Source organism: Aristolochia californica, unplaced genomic scaffold, assembly GCF_029961685.1.
Source record: "Aristolochia californica isolate CCGP_79_NKW_82.1479 unplaced genomic scaffold, dmAriCali1.0.hap1 SCAF_4, whole genome shotgun sequence".
In the NCBI taxonomy this organism is placed as follows: domain Eukaryota; kingdom Viridiplantae; phylum Streptophyta; class Magnoliopsida; order Piperales; family Aristolochiaceae; genus Aristolochia; species Aristolochia californica.
The window spans coordinates 2,914,536-2,933,098 of NW_027182103.1; the positions used below are offsets into that span (position 1 = coordinate 2,914,536).

The window sequence follows — 18,563 nt, forward strand, 5'->3', positions numbered from 1 at the left end:
GAGTGATATTTATATACAATTTACAACAGAAAGGATAAATAAAATCATTCAAGATCATATCTCCTAAATCGAAGGGAACATAAAAATTTTTATCTCCTAAACCAAAGGGAAGATAATTCCTTATCATGCCCTCTCAAGATAAGCCATGATTAGATAGGCCAATCTTGTCTCTTAGCAACTGAAATTGTGAACGTGACAATGACTTTGTAAGAATATCAGCAAGTTGGTCAATAGATGTAATATGAGCAACACGAAGTAGACAAGATTGAACCTGATCACATATGAAGTGATAACCAACTTTACATGTTTCATTCTGGAGTGAAACACATGATTTGAGCTTAAGTGAGTGGCACCAATATTATCACACTAGACTTTAGGAGAGGATGACATAGTCACACCAAGTTCAATAAGTAGAGAGCACAACTACCGAAGTTCAACAACGATAGTAGCAACTGAATGATACTCAACCACAGTAGAAGAACATGCAACAGTGTGCTGCTTCTTTGAACTCCAGGAAATAAGATTACTCCCAAGATAGATAAGGTAGGCACTAGCAGAAGACTAATCATCTTTTTTTTTCCTGCCCAATCTGCATCCAAGAACCCATGTAAAGATGTAGGAGACTTACGATGTAAAAGAAGCCCTTTTATCCATTATGCCATATAAAAACCTTAAAATTCATTTGACAATTACCCAATGCTCATCAGCCATTTGATGCATAACCTGGGACATCTTATTGATAGCAAAGAAAATATAAGGCCGAGTGAAAGATAGATATTACAGGCTGCCAACTATTTCAAGAAACTGTAATGGACCACAAAGAGGAGAGCCTGAGGTGATGGTGAGTGATGAAGAGTTTGTCAGTAAAAGGGTGAGAATAGGTTTAACATCTTCCATATGAGTCTTTTTTTAACATGTCTTGGATATATCTACATTGATATAGAAATATGCCATTATGAAGCATAGCAACCTCAACTCCAAGGAAGTAAGAAAGAGAGCCAAGATCTTTCAGAGAGATATAATGAGTGAAGAAATCAACAAATTGAGAAATATGGCCATCACTATTACCAGTAATAATAATAACATCGACATACACTAGTAGAAATAGAACATGCCTGCCAATATTTAGAGTAAATAGGAATGTATTAGAGTGAGAATTCCTTAAACCTAAATCCATAAGAAATTGACGTATTTCATGATACCAACCCTGTGGAGCCTGTTTGAGACCATAAATAACTTTATGAAGTTTACAAACATAGGTATCAACAAAGCTCGAAGGTTATGCCATATAAATATTTTCTGTGAGCCAGCCTTGAAGAAAGACATTGTTTATATCGACTTGTCGAATGGACCAACCATTGCTATTTGCAATACTAAGTAAAAGTTTCACGATGGTGGACTTAACAACCGGGCTAAAAGTCTTTTGATAATACACACCTGGTAGATGATGAAATCCTTTGACCACAAGACGAGCATTGAATTTATCAATGGACCCATCAAAGTGCCATTTGATTAAAAAAATCCATATTTGACCAACTAGATTTCAAAAATCCATTTTTGACGTGGAAACTCTATTTCATCCAGTTCAGATCATCTAAGAGATTCTTGAATTCTGGATTCAACATGCTCTTATCACATGACTCCCAATAAAGATTGGTTTCACACCTACAGGTTTGTAAACTCTGGTTCTGTTCTGATGGGTAATGATGCTTCATGCAAAGTTGTTGGAATATGGAGTATAAAAATTAAATTGTTTGATGGTGTAGTTAGAACGTTGTGTGATGTTAGACATATACCGGATCTAAAGCAGAATATGATTTGATTGGGCCCTTTAGATTGTAATGGGTATAATTACAAGTTTGCAAGTGGAGTAATGAAAGTGAGTAAAAGTGTCTTAACAATGATGAAGGGGCATAAACTATTTGGAAATATCTATACACTACAAGGTACCACAGTTGTAGGTGGAGTTGTAGTTGTAGAGTCTGAGTCTGATTGTACAGTTTTATCGCATATGCAGTTAGGTAATATGGGTGTGCGTGGGATGATGAAGCTTCATAAGAGAAATCTATTGAAGGGTGTCAAAACATACAAGCTTGGTTTTTGCAAGTTTTGAGTTCTTGGGAAACAGAATGAGGTGCAGTTCTAGGCAGCCACACACAAGACAAAGGGGATTCTTGACTACGTTCATTCAGATGTTTGAGGGTCAGTAAGGGTAGCATCACGAGGAGGACACATGTATTTCGTGACCTTTATTGATGACTGCTCATGAAAGATTTGGGTGTACATCATGCAACATATGTCAGAAACGTTTGCTAAGTTTCAAGTTGGGGAAAGCTAAAGTAGAAAACCAGACATGGAGGGAGATTAAATGCCTCAGGTCAGACAATGGTACTGAGTATACAGATTCAAATTTCAAGTAGTTGTGTGAGCGACATTGGATTAAGAGACACTTCACAGTACGCATGACACCCCAACAGAATGGTGTGACAGAAAGGATGAACATAACAATAGCTAAAAGAGTTCGATGTCTCAGGTTGAATGCAGGACTTGCAAAGAACTTTTGGGCAGAAGCAGTGAGTATGACATGTTTCTAGATTAACAAATCACCAAGAGGAGCATTAGATGGGAAAGTATCAGAGGAGGTGTGGACAAGTAGGGTGGTAGACTACTCTGGTTTGAGAGTGTTTGAATGTCAAGCCTACTTATATGTTTCTAGTGAGGAGAGGTCGAAGCTTGATGTGAAGTCTAGACAATGTATCTTTCTGAGGTATCAGAAAGGGGTGAAAAGCTTCAAGCTCTGGGATCCGAAGGCAAACAAGATGGTGATCAATATATATGTGGTTTTTTTATGAAAAAGCCATGTTACAGTGTACTCAGGAAGAAGAGAAATAGGTGCCAGAAAATTGCAGCACCAATGATCATGTGGTGCAGGTGGAGCTAGAGAACCATGATAGAGAAGAGTATGCTCAGCATACAGAAAGTTCTAGCTCATGTGATCAGCAACATCACAGTATAGCCATAGATAGACTCACTATCAAGCCACCTACCAGGTATGGTTTTGAAGATTTGGTTTCCTATGCACTTATTACTAGTAGCGAGGATCCTACTACTTTTCAGTAGGTAGCACTAAGCTAAGATAAAAGTAGATGGATGGGTGATGTGGTGGAGGAGATGCAGTCTCTACATAAAACCTAAACATGGGAGTTGGTGGAGCTTCCCGATGGGAAGACAGCGATAGGGTGCGAATGAGTGTATAAGAAGAAAGAAGCCGTATAAGAAAAAGAGGGGGGAAAATTCAAGACTCATTTAGTAGCAAAGGGTTACTCACAGAGGAAAGGGGTTGACTATGATGAGGTCTTCTCTCCTGTGGTCAAACACACCTCCATCAGGGCAGTGTTGCCATTAGTAGCACATTCAGACACGAAGTTGGAGCAGATGGATGTAAAGACAACTTTCCTTCATGGTGACTTGGATGAACAAATTTACATGGGGCAGCCAGAAGGGTTCAGTCACTCATAATAGGAACATTTGGTTTGTCATTTTAAGAAATTACTTTCTGGGTTGAAGCAGTCTCCGAAGTAGTGGTACAAACTATTTGACTCTTACATGATTCGGATTGGCTACAAAAGGTGTGAGTATGATTGTTGTATTTATGTGAAAAGCCTTGAAGATTATTCCTTTATTTTTATATTACTTTATGTGGGTGATATGATGATTGCTGTCAAGAGTATGAGTGAGGTCAACAAGTTGAAGACTTTGTTGAGCAGAGAATTTGACATGAAGGATTTGGGTGCGGCCAAGAAGATTATTGGGATGGAGATTCGCAGGGACAAAGCTTACAAGGGATTATGGCTATCTCAGCATAGCTATGTTGGGAAGGTGTTGGATAGGTTCAACATGGGTAATGCAAAACTAGTAAGTACACCTTTGACTAATCATTTAAGATTGTCTACCGTTCAGTGCTCAAAGCCAGATGATGAAGTTCATGACATGTCAAAAGTCTCATATGCCAAAGCAGTGGGTGTTCGATGTATGCTATGGTTTGTACAAGACCAGATTTGGTACAAGCTGTCAACGTGGTTAGCAAGTTTCTTTCAAATCTGGGTTGACAACTTTGGGATGTAGTCAAGTGGATTTCCATATACTTGAGGAGTACTACAGACTATGACATAATGTTTAGCAGACAACAGAGTGACCCTTTAGTTGTGGGATATGTGGATACAGACTATGCAGGAGACTTGGATGACAGGAGGTCTACCACAGGTTATGTTATTACTCTTGTGGGATGACCTATTTGTTGGAGGTCCATGGTACAACCTATAATTGCACTATCTAGTACTGAGTAATAGTATATGGCAGTAGCTAAGGCTGCCAAGGAGGTTTTGTGGCTTACAGGGTTGGTCAAGGAGTTGGGTGTCTAGCAAGGTGGAGTTCATTTGCACTGTGACAATCAGAGTGTCATTTATTTGGCAAAGAACCAGGTGTATCATTAGAGGACCAAACACATAAATGTGAGGTTTTACAAGATCAGGGAATTGGTTAGATCTGGTGAAGTACGGCTTGAAAAAGTGCATACTTCTGATAACGCAACAGACAAGTTGACTAAGACTGTTACAACATATAAGTTCAGGCATTGCTTGGACTTGATTAATGTCTCCAGTTGCTAGATGGGAGATGGCCACAACCTATTGTTCCATGTGGAGTTCTAGGTTATGCTTTCTTTTTCTTAAGGGGTGGATATTTGCCAAGGTAGAAATTGTTGAAGCATATGGCTCATACACTGAGGTTGGGGGGTATTTTTGGTGCAGGGGTATTTGTATATTTTTATACTTTGTAGTCTGGGGTTAATATAAAATACATATTATGTGACCCTATTCTAATATAGTGAAATTGAGTCGTCGCTCCAGTGGATGTAGGCATACAGTTGAACCACGTTAAACCCTGTGTTCTTCGTACTTCCTTGAATAATCTTTAATCTTGTTGTATAGATCATCATAATAGCCGCTCGTTTCTCAATAGATACCTTCAGAAGAAACAAGCTCCCACGTCCCATTACGAGCAAAAACATCATTTCTTTAGACATAACTCGACTCCAGTTATGAACTTTGAGAGCTTTTGTCATGGAGGTAGGTTCAAGGTCGGGTTGGCATGGTAGGTGGGTGTGAACTTTGAGTTTTTTAATGGGTTTACTGATATTGTTTTTGGCCCGAGTGGTCATGCGATGTTGGGTGGTAGATTGGGTTTTGATGGATGAATGGCTAGTATTTGGTGATGGTTGGATGGATCGTAGTTCTTTCTCAGTTTCTTTGGGATGTGTTGGTGACTCAGAGGTTTGTGAATTATCATCAGAAGGTGGCATGTCTTGAGGGCACCCTTGAGGTGGAGTGTGAGAAGTCGGTTGTGGTAACAAAGTTGATGAAACAGTAAGCAATGGGGGATCCATGTTTCTATGGTGGTGGAGGTGGAATGTGATAGGTGATAATTGAGTGAGATGTATATGGACGAAACCAAAGATAACATAAAAAACAAAAAATATTTAGTTTAGAATAATTTGGCTTTTTGTGAAAAATTAACTCATAGGGAGATGATAGATTGAGCATTGGGGTTCACATCCTGTTTATTAAATAGACAGCAATGGCAAAGGCATGGGACCAAAAGGCAATTGGAAGGGAGGCATGAGAAATTAAGTTGAGACCAGTTTCAATATATGATGATGTCGTCTTTCTGAGTAGCCATTGTGTACAGGTATATGGGGTGGAGTGGTTTGGAGAGAGATGTTATTTAAAGAAAGGTAATCTTTAAGGCCCATATATTCTCCCCCATTATCTGGATAAAGAGTGTTAATTTTTCTTTTGAAGTAATTTTCCATAATGGCTTTGCAACAGTGAAAAACTTCCTAAACTTCAGATTTTTGTTTGAGTAGTTAAAACCGTATGCATTTGGTATAATGATCAACGAAAATGACATAGTATTTGAATCCATCTTGGCACAAAATCGAAGTCCATCAAACAGAAAAAAATAATTTCAAGTGGTAGTGTATAAATAATTTCCATGTCTTGAAATCCATTTCAATGATTTCCAGAAGTTCCTGCTACCAAAAAAGTACCTTCATTTGGATCTTTCAGTGTATAAAGTACCACTAGGTCTAATTGTTTCATTCCATTTTTATCCATAATGTTACTTAGGTCATGATTTTTAGTTCAATAGCTTTGATGCATCGGATGTTTTGTTCATATTTTCTTGTAAAAAGAGGTCTATCCATTTATCTGATTTGGTTACGGTTGAGGCCGTGTAGGCTATCTTTTTCCTTCCTGACAAAGAAAACAATGTAATAAAGAGGGAACTAATAGGGTTCAAGAGTGGATTACAAGATAGCACCGATACTTACTGATACTGATTTATAAACCTTCAAAAAACCCTAGAAGTATCGGTAGTGATGCTATTGTTTTTTTGGATTTTTAGGTGCTCGATACAATACTCACTACCGGTGCATCAAGCCTTGATATATGATGATAATGAGAGGGATACATTGCAACCCCTCGTTATATCTTAGATTTGTGGATGTCGGCAGTTTTCAGATCTTCAGGTGCCAGATACAAGTATGTTAAACCCACCCTTATTTAGAGAACTGAAACGAAACAATTTGAAAACTATAAGACATTTCTCTTCTTATTGCAATCCAAAAACCAAAAACATGCAAAAACCTTTACCGAGGCTGAAGAAAATTAAAGATCAAAAGGCGCCATCTTGTAATACCAAGAACAAACCTTTACCGAGGCTGAAGAAAACTAAAGATCTAAAGGCTCCACCGGGTAAAACCAAGAACAATGATGACAAATATTCCCTCCACAGTGAAGGAATTTTTCAAGAGCAGCGAGTTTCTGACGAACCTCTGGCTTCAAATTCTTGGCTCCTCTTTCTCTTAAAACTTTCGTAGCTAGCTTCTTCATGTCCCTCTCATCTGCAAAAATGACATGTATGAGATTAATCCTTGTTAGATTTTTCGCCCCGTCGAGGATGATATCCAAAGCAGACTCGGTGAAGAAACAGGATCTGAAATCCAAACTTTGGATTTCTGGGAAACATGTGACGATGGCTTCAGCTTCCGGTTTCTCTATGATTCCAAACAAACCCAGATGGCTGAGCTTCTTGCAGAACTGACCAACTAATCGGATGCAATTGACGGCAGTGGCTCTCGAGGTGATTGCTTCAAAAGATGAAAGATTGTTCCAGTATGGTAGAGTCTTTGTCAAGAGTGATGGTGGGAAACGGAACACAGAAATCTGGGGCAGGAACAGACTCTTCAGAGAAGTAGACCTGTTGATAAGAAAAAGAGTTAATAGATAGCAAAGTTGGAAGAATCACCAACATGGATCGATAAAAAACAGATCAAAATAAATAAAATAATACCCAGTAAGATCGCCCCAGCAGCATCTCTGCCCGAGATAATAAAAAAAAATCTTCTTGAAAATAAACTAAAAATAATGAAAAATGACAGTATTACCTCTGTGCGATGGATATAGTAACATCTTCTGGAAGTATTACGTCTTCAGGGAACTGCACATGATCCAGGTTGGTGTCGGTTTTCAGCGCCATCTTGAGTAGATTTATGTAAATAGCCGTCTCCTTCAGGGAGAAACTATCAAGACACAGAAGATTCAGTTGAGTTCCTGCAATGAAAAAACGGGTTCCAGAAGCAGCCATTCTCCACTCCTTGCATACGTGAGAAACTCCCAGGAGCAAGTCCGAGATGAGGAGTTTCTCGAATATGCAGATGAGGATGTTCGAGTCCATCTGACCCCATTCTCTCGATTGTGAGCTTCTCATTCTATTTGCTTTCTCCATCTCGCAGCACGACCTGATGGTATCTGTAGTAACGGAACGAAAAGTTTGAAGAGAAGAATGCAGCAAAAGGGTGAGACGGGAGACGTCTATTCATCAATTGGAGGCAGCTAACACGACCTCTGGTGAGAGTCTATTTCCCTTTTCTGGCTCTCGAAACATGATGATACCCCATGGTATTTTGAGAAAGTCATAATGTTCAAAACGAAAATGACTTGGCAGATTCATGCTGTGAATCAGCTTCATGTCTCTGCTGTGAAAATAATTGTTGGGTTTCATTACAATGTTAATTCGGAAAACGAGAGAGACATTAATGACAGGAGACGGAGACGATTTCAGATTTGTATGTGTCTGGTCAAGCCCTTAATCGTTAGAAACATGATCAAATTGCTAGGGTATTTGCACATACCTGAATGATAAAAGGAAGAAATAAAATTTCTGAGATGAAGGAATGCACAACAGTGCGTTCTGTTCCATTCAGTCTGTCTAAACCAAAACACAGGTACAGCATTTTTATCGACTACTGCCTTACTTACACTGTTCACCCAGGCATCTCCTGATCACCCTTGACCTTTATGAATCCCACCTTTGGCACTGTTTGGTTTAACTAAGATTCCAACAGCCTCACTTAAACTTAGTTCATTATAAAAACTTTACTTAAACTGAGAAACTTTCATACCTCAGGGCTTCTGTTAGCCTCCTTGAGCTAAGTCTCCAAATTAGACTGAAACAAACATCTCTTAATTAGAATGAGACTCAACTGAGTCTCGTAATTAGGCTGAGATACACATCTCCTAACTAGGCGAGGCCATAGTTCTTCTAAATTAAGACAAACCGACTTAGCATTTTAGAACTGTTGCTGTATGAATCCATGTTCCGAAGAAAAAACGAAAAATGAACATACGATTAAGTCATCAACGATAATCACATATGAAGTGATAACCAACTGTTACATGTTTCATTCTGGAGTGAAACACATGATTGGAGCTTAAGTGAGTTGCACCAATATTATCACACTAGACTTTAGGAGAGGATGACATAGTCACACCAAGTTCAATAAGTAGAGAGCACAACTACCGAAGTTCAGCAACAATAGTAGCAACTGATCGATACTCAACCTCAGTAGAAGAACAAGCAATTGTGTGCTGCTTCTTTGAACTCCAGGAAATGAGATTACTCCCAAGATAGATAAGGTAGACACTAGCAGAACACTAATCATCTTTTTTTTTTCTGCCCAATCCGCATCCGAGAACCCATGTAAAGATGTAGGAGACTTACGATGTAAAAGAAGCCCTTTTATCCATTATGCCACATAAATACCTTAAAATTCATTTGACAATTACCCAATGCTCATCAGCCATTTGATGCATAACCTGGGACATCTTATTGATAGCAAAGAAAATATAAGGCCGAGTGAAAGATAGATATTACAGGCTGCCAACTATTTCAAGAAACTGTAATGGACCACAAAGAGGAGAGCCTGAGGTGATGGTGAGTGATGAAGAGTTTGTCAGTAAAAGGGTGAGAATAGGTTTAACATCTTCCATATGAGTCTTTTTTTAACATATCTTGGATATATCTACATTGATATAGTAATATGCCATTATGAAGCGGAGCAACCTCAACTCCAAGGAAGTAAGAAAGAGAGCCAAGATCTTTCAGAGAGATATAATGAGTAAAGAAATCAACAAATTGAGAAATATGGCCATCACTATTACCAGTAATAATAATAACATCGACATACACTAGTAGAAATAGAACATGCCTGCCAATATTTAGAATAAATAGGAATGTATCAGAGTGAGAATTCCTGAAATCTAAATCCATAAGAAATTGACGTATTTCATGATACCAACCCTGTGGAGCCTGTTTGAGACCATAAATAACTTTATGAAGTTTACAAACATAGGTATCAACAAAGCCCGAAGGTTATGCCATATAAATATTTTCTGAGAGCCAGCCTTGAAGAAAGACATTGTTTATATCGACTTATCGAATGGACCAACCATTGCTAATTGAAATACTAAGTAAAAGTTTCATGATGGTGGACTTAACAACCGGGCTAAAAGTCTCTTGATAATACACACCTGGCATATGATAAAATCCTTTGACCACAAGACGAACATTGAATTTATCAATGGACCCATCAAAGTGCCATTTGATTAAAAGAATCCATATATGACCAACTAGATTTCAAAAATCATCAAAGTGCCATTTGATTAAAAAAATCCATATATGACCAACTAGATTTCAAAAATCCATTTTTGACGTGGAAACTCTATTTCATCCAGTTCAGATCATCTAAGAGATTCTTGGATTCTGGATTCAACATGCCCTTATCACATGACTCCCAATAAAGATTAGTTTCACACCTATAGGTTTGTAAACTCTGGTTCTGTTCTGATGGGTAATGATGCTTCATGCAAAGTTGTTGGAATATGTAGTATAAAAATTAAAATGTTTGATGGTGTAGTTAAAACGTTGTGTGATGTTAGACATATACCGGATCTAAAGCAGAATATGATTTCATTGGGCCCTTTAGATTGTAATGGGTATAATTACAAGTTTGCAAGTGGAGTAATGAAAGTGAGTAAAAGTGTCTTAACAATGATGAAGGGGCATAAACTATTTGGAAATATTTATACACTACAAGGTACCACAGTTGTAGGTGGAGTTGTAGTTGTAGAGTTTGAGTCTGATTGTACAGTCTTGTCGCATATGCGGTTAGGTAATATGAAAGCGTGTGGGATGATGAAGCTTCATAAGAGAAATCTATTGAAGGGTGTCAAAACATGCAAGCTTGGTTTTTGCCAGATTTGAGTTCTTGGGAAACAGAATGAGGTGCAGTTCCAGGCAGCCACACACAAGACAAAGGGGATTCTTGACTATGTTCATTCAGATGTTTGAGGGTCAGTAAGGGTAGCATCACGAGGAGGACACATGTATTTCGTGACCTTTATTGATGACTTCTCATGAAAGATTTGGGTGTACATAAAGCAACATAAGTCAGAAACGTTTGCCAAGTTCCAAGTTGGGGAAAGCTAAAGTAGAAGACCAGACATGGAGGGAGATTAAATGCCTCAGGTCAGACAATGGTACTGAGTACACAGATTCAAAGTTCAAGTAGTTGTGTGAGCAACATTGGATTAAGAGACACTTCACAGTACGCATGACACCCCAACAGAATGGTGTGACAGAGAGGATGAACATAACAATAGCTAAAAGAGTTCGATGTCTCAGGTTGAATGCAGGACTTGCAAAGAACTTTTGGGCAGAAGCAGTGAGTATGACATGTTTCTTGATTAACAAATCACCAAGATCAGCACTAGATGGGAATGTATCAGAGGAGGTGTGGACAGCCAGGGAGGTAGACTACTCTGGTTTGAGAGTGTTTGAATGTCAAGCCTACTTATATGTTTCTAGTGAGGAGAGGTTGAAGCTGGATGTGAAATCTAGACAATGTATCTTTCTGAGGTATCAGAAAGGGGTGAAAAGCATCAAGCTCGGGGATCCGAAGGCAAACAAGATGGTGATCAATAGATATGTGGTTTTTTTTTATGAAAAAGCCATGTTACAGTATACTTAGAAGGAAGAGAAATAGGTGCCAGAAAATTGCAGCACCAATGATCATGTGGTGCAGGTGGAGCTAGAGAACCATGATAGAGAAGAGTATGCTCAGCATGCAGAAAGTTTTAGCTCATGTGATCAGCAGCAACACAGTATAGCCATAGATAGGCCCAAACGCACTATCAAGCCACCTACCAGGTATGGTTTTGAATATTTGGTTTCCTATGCACTTATTACTAGTAGCGGGGATCCTACTACTTTTCAGGAGGTAGCACTAAGCTAAGATAAAAGTAGATGGATGGGTGATGTGGTGGAGGAGATGGAGTCTCTGCATAAAACCCAAACATGGGAGTTGGTGGAGCTTCCCGATGGGAAGAGAACAATAGGGTGTGAATGAATGTATAAGAAGAAAGAAGCAATATAAGAAAAAGAGGGGGGAAAATTCAAGGCTCGTTTAGTAGCAAAGGGTTACTCACAAAGGAAAGGGGTTGACTATGATGAGGTCTTCTCACCTGTGGTCAAACACACCTCCATCAGGGCAGTGTTGGCGTTAGTAGCACATTCAGACACGAAGTTGGAGCAGATGGATGTAAAGACAACTTTCCTTCATGGTGACTTGGTGGAACAAATTTACATGGGGCAGCCAGAAGGGTTCAGTCACTCAGAATAGGAACATTTGGTTTGTCATTTGAAGAAATTACTTTATGGGTTGAAGCAGTCTCCGAAGTAATGGTACAAACTATTTGACTCTTACATGATCCGGATTGGATACAAAAGGTGTGAGTATGATTGTTGTATTTATGTGAAAAGCCTTGAAGACGATTCCTTTATTTTTATATTACTTTATGTGGATGATATGATGATTGCTGCCAAGAGTATGAGTGAGGTCAACAAGTTGAAGACTTTGTTGAGCAGAGAATTTGACATGAAGGATTTGGGTGCGGCCAAGAAGATTATTGGGATAGAGATTCGCAGGGACAGAGCTTACAGGGGATTATGGCTATCTCAGCATAGCTATGTTGAGAAGGTGTTGGATAGGTTAAACATGGGTAATGCAAAACCAGTAAGTACACCTTTGACGAATCATTAAGATTGTCTACCGTTCAGTGCTCAAAGCCAGATGATGAAGTTCATGACATGTCAAAAGTCTCATATGCCAAAGCAGTGGGGTGTTCGATGTATGCTATGGTTTGTACAAGACCAGATTTGGTACAATCTGTCAACGTGGTTAGCAAGTTTCTTTCAAATCTGGGTTGACAACTTTGAGATGTAGTCAAGTGGATTTCCAGATACTTGAGGGGTACTACAGACTATGACATAATGTTTAGCAAACAAACAGAGTGACCCTTTAGTTGTGGGATATGTGGATGCAGACTATGCAGGAGACTTGGATGACAGGAGGTCTACCACAAGTTATGTTATTACTCTTGTGGGATGACCTATTTGTTGGAGGTCCAAGGTACAACCTATAATTGCACTATCTAGTATTGAGTCAAAGTATATGGCAGTAGCTGAGGCTGCCAAGAAGGTTTTGTGGCTTACAGGGTTGGTCAAGGAATTGGGTGTCTAGCAAGGTGGAGTTCATTTGCACTGTGACAGTCAGAGTGCCATTTATTTGGCAAAGAACCAGGTGTATCAGGAGTGGACCAAACACATAAATGTGAGGTTTTACAAGATCATGGAATTTGTTAGATCTGGTGAAGTACGGCTTGAAAAAATGCATACTTCTGATAATGCAACAGACAAGATGACTAAGACTGTTACAACATATAAGTTCAAGCATTGCTTGGACTTGATTAATGTCTCCAGTTGCTAGATGGGAAATGGCCACAACCTATTGTTCCATGTGGAGTCCCAGGTTATGCTTTCTTTTTCTTAAGGGGTGGATATTCGCCAAGGTGGAGATTGTTGAAGCATATGGCTCATACACTGAGGTTGGGGGGTATTTTTGGTGCAGGGGTATTTGTATATTTTTATTCTTTGTAGTCTGGGGTTAATATAAAATACACATTATGTGACCCTATTCTAATATAGTGAAATTGTGTCGTCGCTCTGGTGGATGTAGGCATACAGTTGAACCACGTTAAACCCTGTGTTCTTCGTTCTTCCTTAAATATTCTTTAATCTTGCTATATAGATGATCATAATAGCCGCTCGTTTCACAATAGATACCTTCAGAAGAAACAAGCTCCCACGTCCCATTACGAGCAAAAACATCATTTCTTTAGACATAACTTGACTCCAGTTATGAACTTTGAGAGCTTTTGTCATGGAGGTAGGTTCAAGGTCGGGTTGGCATGGTAGGTGGGTGTGAACTTTGAGTTTTTTAATGGGTTTACTGATATTGTTTTTGGCCCGAGTGGTCATGCGATGTTGGGTGGTAGATTGGGTTTTGATGGATGAATGGCTAGTATTTGGTGGTGGTTGGATGGATCGTAGTTCTTGCTCAGTTTCTTTGGGATGTGTTGGTGACTCAGAGGTTTGTGAATAATCATCAGAAGGAGGCATGTCTTGAGGGCACCCTTGAGGTGGAGTGTGAGAAGTCGTTTGTGGTAACAAAGTTGATGAAACAGTACGCAATGGGGGATCCATGTTTCTATGGTGGTGGAGGTGGAATGTGATAGGTGATAATTGAGTGAGATGTATATGGACGAAACCAAAGATAACATAAAAAACAAAAAATATTTAGTTTAGAATAATTTGGCTTTTTGTGAAAAATTAACTCATAGGGAGATGATAGATTGAGCATTGGGGTTCACATCCTGTTTATTAAATAGACAGCAATGGCAAAGGCATGGGACCAAAAGGCAATTGGAAGGGAGGCATGAGAAATTAAGTTGAGACCAGTTTCAATATATGATGATGTCGTCTTTCTGAGTAGCCATTGTGTACAGGTATATGGGGTGGAGTGGTTTGGAGAGAGATGTTATTTAAAGAAAGGTAATCTTTGAGGCCCATATATTCTCCCCCATTATCTGGATAAAGAGTGTTAATTTTTCTTTTGAAGTAATTTTCCATAATGGCTTTGCAACAGTGAAAAACTTCCTAAACTTCAGATTTTTGTTTGAGTAGTTAAAACCGTATGCATTTGGTATAATGATCAACGAAAATGACATAGTATTTGAATCCATCTTGGCACAAAATCGAAGTCCATCAAACAGAAAAAAATAATTTCAAGTGGTAGTGTATAAATAATTTCCATGTCTTGAAATCCATTTCAATGATTTCCAGAAGTTCCTGCTACCCAAAAAGTACCTTCATTTGGATCTTTCAGTGTATAAAGTACCACTAGGTCTAATTGTTTCATTCCATTGTTATCCATAATGTTACTTAGGTCATGATTTTTAGTTCAATAGCTTTGATGCATCGGATGTTTTGTTCATATTTTCTTGTAAAAAGAGGTCTATCCATTTATCTTATTTGGTTACGGTTCAGGCCGTGTAGGCTATCTTCTTCCTTCCTGATAAAGAAAACAATGTAATAAGGAGGAAAATAATAGGGTTCAAGAGTGGATTACAAGATAGCACCGATACATATTGATACTGATTTATAAACCTTCAAAAAAGCCTAGAAATATCGGTAATGATGCTATTTTTTTTTGGATTTTTAGGTGCTCGATACAATACTCACTACCGGTGCATCAAACCTTGATATATGATGATAATGAGAGGGATACATTGCTACCCCTCGTTATATCTTAGATTTATGGATGTCGGCTGTTTTCAGATCTTCAGGTGCCAGATACAAGTATGTTAAACCCACCCAGATTTAGAGAACTGAAACGAAACAATTTGAAAACTATAAGACGATTTCTCTTCTTATTGCAATTCAAAAACCAAAAACAAGCAAAAACCTTTACCGAGGCTGAAGAAAATTAAAGATCAAAAGGCGCCATCTTGTAATACCAAGAACAAACCTTTACCGAGGCTGAAGAAAACTAAAGATCTAAAGGCTCCACCGGGTAAAACCAAGAACAATGATGAGTGAGCTTCTTGCAGTACTGACCAACTAATCGGATGCAATTGACGGCAGTGGCTCTCGAGGTGATTGCTTCAAAAGAAGTGAGATTGTTCCAGTATGGTAGAGTCATTGTCAAGAGTGATGGTGGGAAACGGAACACAGAAATCTGGGGAAGGTACAGACTCTTCAGAGAAGTAGACCTGTTGATAAGAAAAAGAGTTAACAGATAGCATAGTCGGAAGAATCACCAACTTGGATCGATAAAAAACAGATCAAAATAAATAAAATAATACCCAGTAAGATTGCCCCAGCAGCATCTCTGCACGAGATAATAAAAAAAATTCTTCTTGAAAATAAACTAAAAATAATGAAAAATGACAGTATTACCTCTGTGCGATGGATATAGTAACATCTTCTGGAAGTATTACGTCTTCAGGGAACTGCACATGATCCAGGTTGGTCTCGGTTTTCAGCGACATCTTGAGTAGATTTATGTAAATAGCCGACTCCTTCAGAGAGAAACTATCAAGACACAGAAGATTCAGTTGAGTTCCTGCAATGAAAAAACGGGTTCCAGAAGCAGCCATTCTCCACTCCTTGCATACGTGAGAAACTCCCAGGAGCAGGTCCGAGATGAGGAGTTTCTCGAATATGCAAATGAGGATGTTCGAGTCCATCTGACCCCATTCTCTCGATTGTGAACTTCTCATTCTATTTGCTTTCTCCATCCCGCAGCACGACCTGATGGATCTGTAGTAACGGAACGAAAAGTTTGAAGAGAAGAATGCAGCAAAAGGGTGAGACGGGAGACGTCTATTCATCAATTGGAGGCAGCTAACACGACCTCTGGTGAGAGTCTATTTCCCTTTTCTGGCTCTCGAAACATGATGATACCCCATGGTATTTTGAGAAAGTCATAATGTTCAAAACGAAAATGACTTGGCAGATTCATGCTGTGAATCAGCTTCATGTCTCTGCTGTGAAAATAATTGTTGGGTTTCATTACAATGTTAATTCGGAAAACGAGAGAGACAATAATGACTGCACCGGGCATTCGTCAGATGGAGACAGGAGACGAGTTCAGATTTGTATGTGTGTAGTCAAGCCCTTAATCGTTAGAAACATGATCAAATTAGTAGGGTATTTGCACATACCTGAATGATAAAAGGAAGAAATAAAATTTCTGAGACGAAGGACTGCACAACAGTGCGTTCTGTTCCATTCAGTCTGTCTAAAACAAAAATCAGGTACAACATTTTTATTGACTACTGCCTTACATACACTGATCACCCAGGCATCTCCTGATCACCCTTGACCTTTATGAATCCCACCTTTGGCACTGTTTGGTTTAACTAAGATTCCAACAGCCTCACTTAAACTTAGTTCATCATAAAAACTTTACTAAAACTGAGAAACTTACATACCTCAGGGCTTCTGTTAGCCTCCTTGAGCTAAGTCACCAAATTAGACTGAAACAAACATCTCTTAATTAGAATGAGACTCAACTGAGTCTCGTAATTAGGCTGAGATAGACATCTCCTAACTAGGCCAGGCCATAGTTCTTCTAAATTAAGACAAACCGACTTAGCATTTTAGAACTGTTGCTGTATAAATCCATGTTCCGAAGAAAAAACGAAAATGGGCATACGATTAAGTCTTCCAAAACCACTTTTCTTAAACTAAGTTTATCACAAAAAAACTTTACTTAAACTGAGAAACTTGCATACCTCATGGCTTCTATTAGCCTCCTTGAGCTAAATCTCCAAATTAGACTGAAACAAACATCTCTTAATTAGAATGAGACTCAACTGAGTCTCGTAATTAGGCTGAGATACACATCTCCTTACTAGGCAAAGACAGTCCTAAATTTAGACATGTCTACTTAGTTTATAAGTCTGTTCTCCTCCCATAAATTGAGCATGCCATACAAAACTTTATTTGTTCGAACTCTTCCCCTTCATCATCCAATGTAGGTTGAATGGATGTTTCTCCCTTTTGTCTTGGACACTAAGACTTGTAGTGGTCGTACTCTCGTCCTCCTCCTTCTACTTGTCCTCCTCTCGTCCTCCTCCTTCTACATGTCTGCTTGGACTTTGGATTGTCCAGCCTTCTTTCTTTAGTTGGACCACTTGTTTATATCACCTTGCAACATTAGTTGACTCTTCAATGCCATCTCCACTATTGACTCAGCTTTTTACAAGAGTCTTTGATCATATACTTACAGGGAACTTAGCAATTCATCAACAAAGAGCTGAGACAAATCCATCAACTCTGTGATGGTGGCCACCATGTATTTGAATTTGGTGGTGAGTACTCAGAAGGATTTCTTTACAATATGTTGGTCATTAACCATCTCCCCATTGGCCTTCAACTAATTGACAATTGAAAAAGTAGTGTCGGATCCAATTGCTCTGGCCACAAGAGGTTGAAATATTGACAAGATTTTGGAGGCGGATATCTTGAACCCTTTCCAAACTGTTGTAAACTGTGAGGAGGGTATTCCATGCTTCTTTTATTGTTTGGGAGAAGACACTCTTTTAAAAAATTGAGGATTCTACTGCATGCATAATGAAGTAGAGTGCTTAGTTGTCCTCTTTAGATTCTCCTACTTTTTCTTTTGCTCATTTTGAGGTAGAGAGGATATGTCTATTAGAGGTTGAACTAAACCACATGTTTTCATTGATTAAGAGTGATATTTATATACAATTTACAATAGAAAGGATAAATACAATCATTCAAGATCTTATCTGCTAAACCGAATGGAACATAAAAAATCTTATCTCCTACACCAAAGGGAAGATAATTCCTTATCATGCCATCTCAAGATAAGCCATGATTAGATAGGCCAATCTTGTCTCATAGCAACTGAAACTGTGAATGTGACAATGACTTTGTAAGAATATCAACAAGTTGGTCAGTAGATGTAATATGAGCAACAAGAAATAGACCAAGTTGAACCTGATCACATATGAAGTGATAACCAACTGCTATATGTTTCATTCTGAAGTGAAACACATGATTGGAGCTTAAGTGAGTGGCACAAATATTATCACACTAGACTTTAGGAGAGGATGACATAGTCACACCAAGTTCAATAAGTAGAGAGCACAACTACCGAAGTTCAGCAACGATAGTAGCAACTGATCGATACTCAAACTCAGTAGAAGAACAAGCAACAGTGTGTTGCTTGTTTA

At 38.7% G+C, this 18,563-nt stretch overlaps 2 protein-coding genes across 2 annotated transcripts; both read right to left on the bottom strand.

The window, feature by feature from the left end:
* Positions 1 to 6,788: 6,788 nt before the first annotated feature.
* On the bottom strand, positions 6,789 to 7,845 carry LOC137962182 (F-box/LRR-repeat protein At3g48880-like). The gene is made up of 2 exons (XM_068808912.1): positions 7,505 to 7,845; positions 6,789 to 7,317 (listed from the first exon to the last, which is right to left on the bottom strand). The coding sequence occupies exons 1-2, from the start codon at positions 7,843 to 7,845 to the stop codon at positions 6,789 to 6,791; spliced, it is 870 nt and encodes a 289-aa protein (XP_068665013.1).
* A 7,501-nt stretch (positions 7,846 to 15,346) lies between these two features.
* On the bottom strand, positions 15,347 to 16,097 carry LOC137962183 (F-box/LRR-repeat protein At3g48880-like). The gene is made up of 2 exons (XM_068808914.1): positions 15,757 to 16,097; positions 15,347 to 15,569 (listed from the first exon to the last, which is right to left on the bottom strand). The coding sequence occupies exons 1-2, from the start codon at positions 16,095 to 16,097 to the stop codon at positions 15,347 to 15,349; spliced, it is 564 nt and encodes a 187-aa protein (XP_068665015.1).
* Positions 16,098 to 18,563: the final 2,466 nt, after the last annotated feature.

Excerpts from the sequence above, each read along its gene's own strand:
- LOC137962182 (XM_068808912.1), bottom strand. The coding sequence starts at position 7,845 with ATGGAGAAAGCAAATAGAATGAGAAGCTCACAATCGAGAGAATGGGGT. Across the intron at positions 7,318-7,504 it reads ACTATATCCATCGCACAGAG|GTCTACTTCTCTGAAGAGTC; the intron begins GTAATACTGTCA and ends TCTTATCAACAG.
- LOC137962183 (XM_068808914.1), bottom strand. The coding sequence starts at position 16,097 with ATGGAGAAAGCAAATAGAATGAGAAGTTCACAATCGAGAGAATGGGGT. Across the intron at positions 15,570-15,756 it reads ACTATATCCATCGCACAGAG|GTCTACTTCTCTGAAGAGTC; the intron begins GTAATACTGTCA and ends TCTTATCAACAG.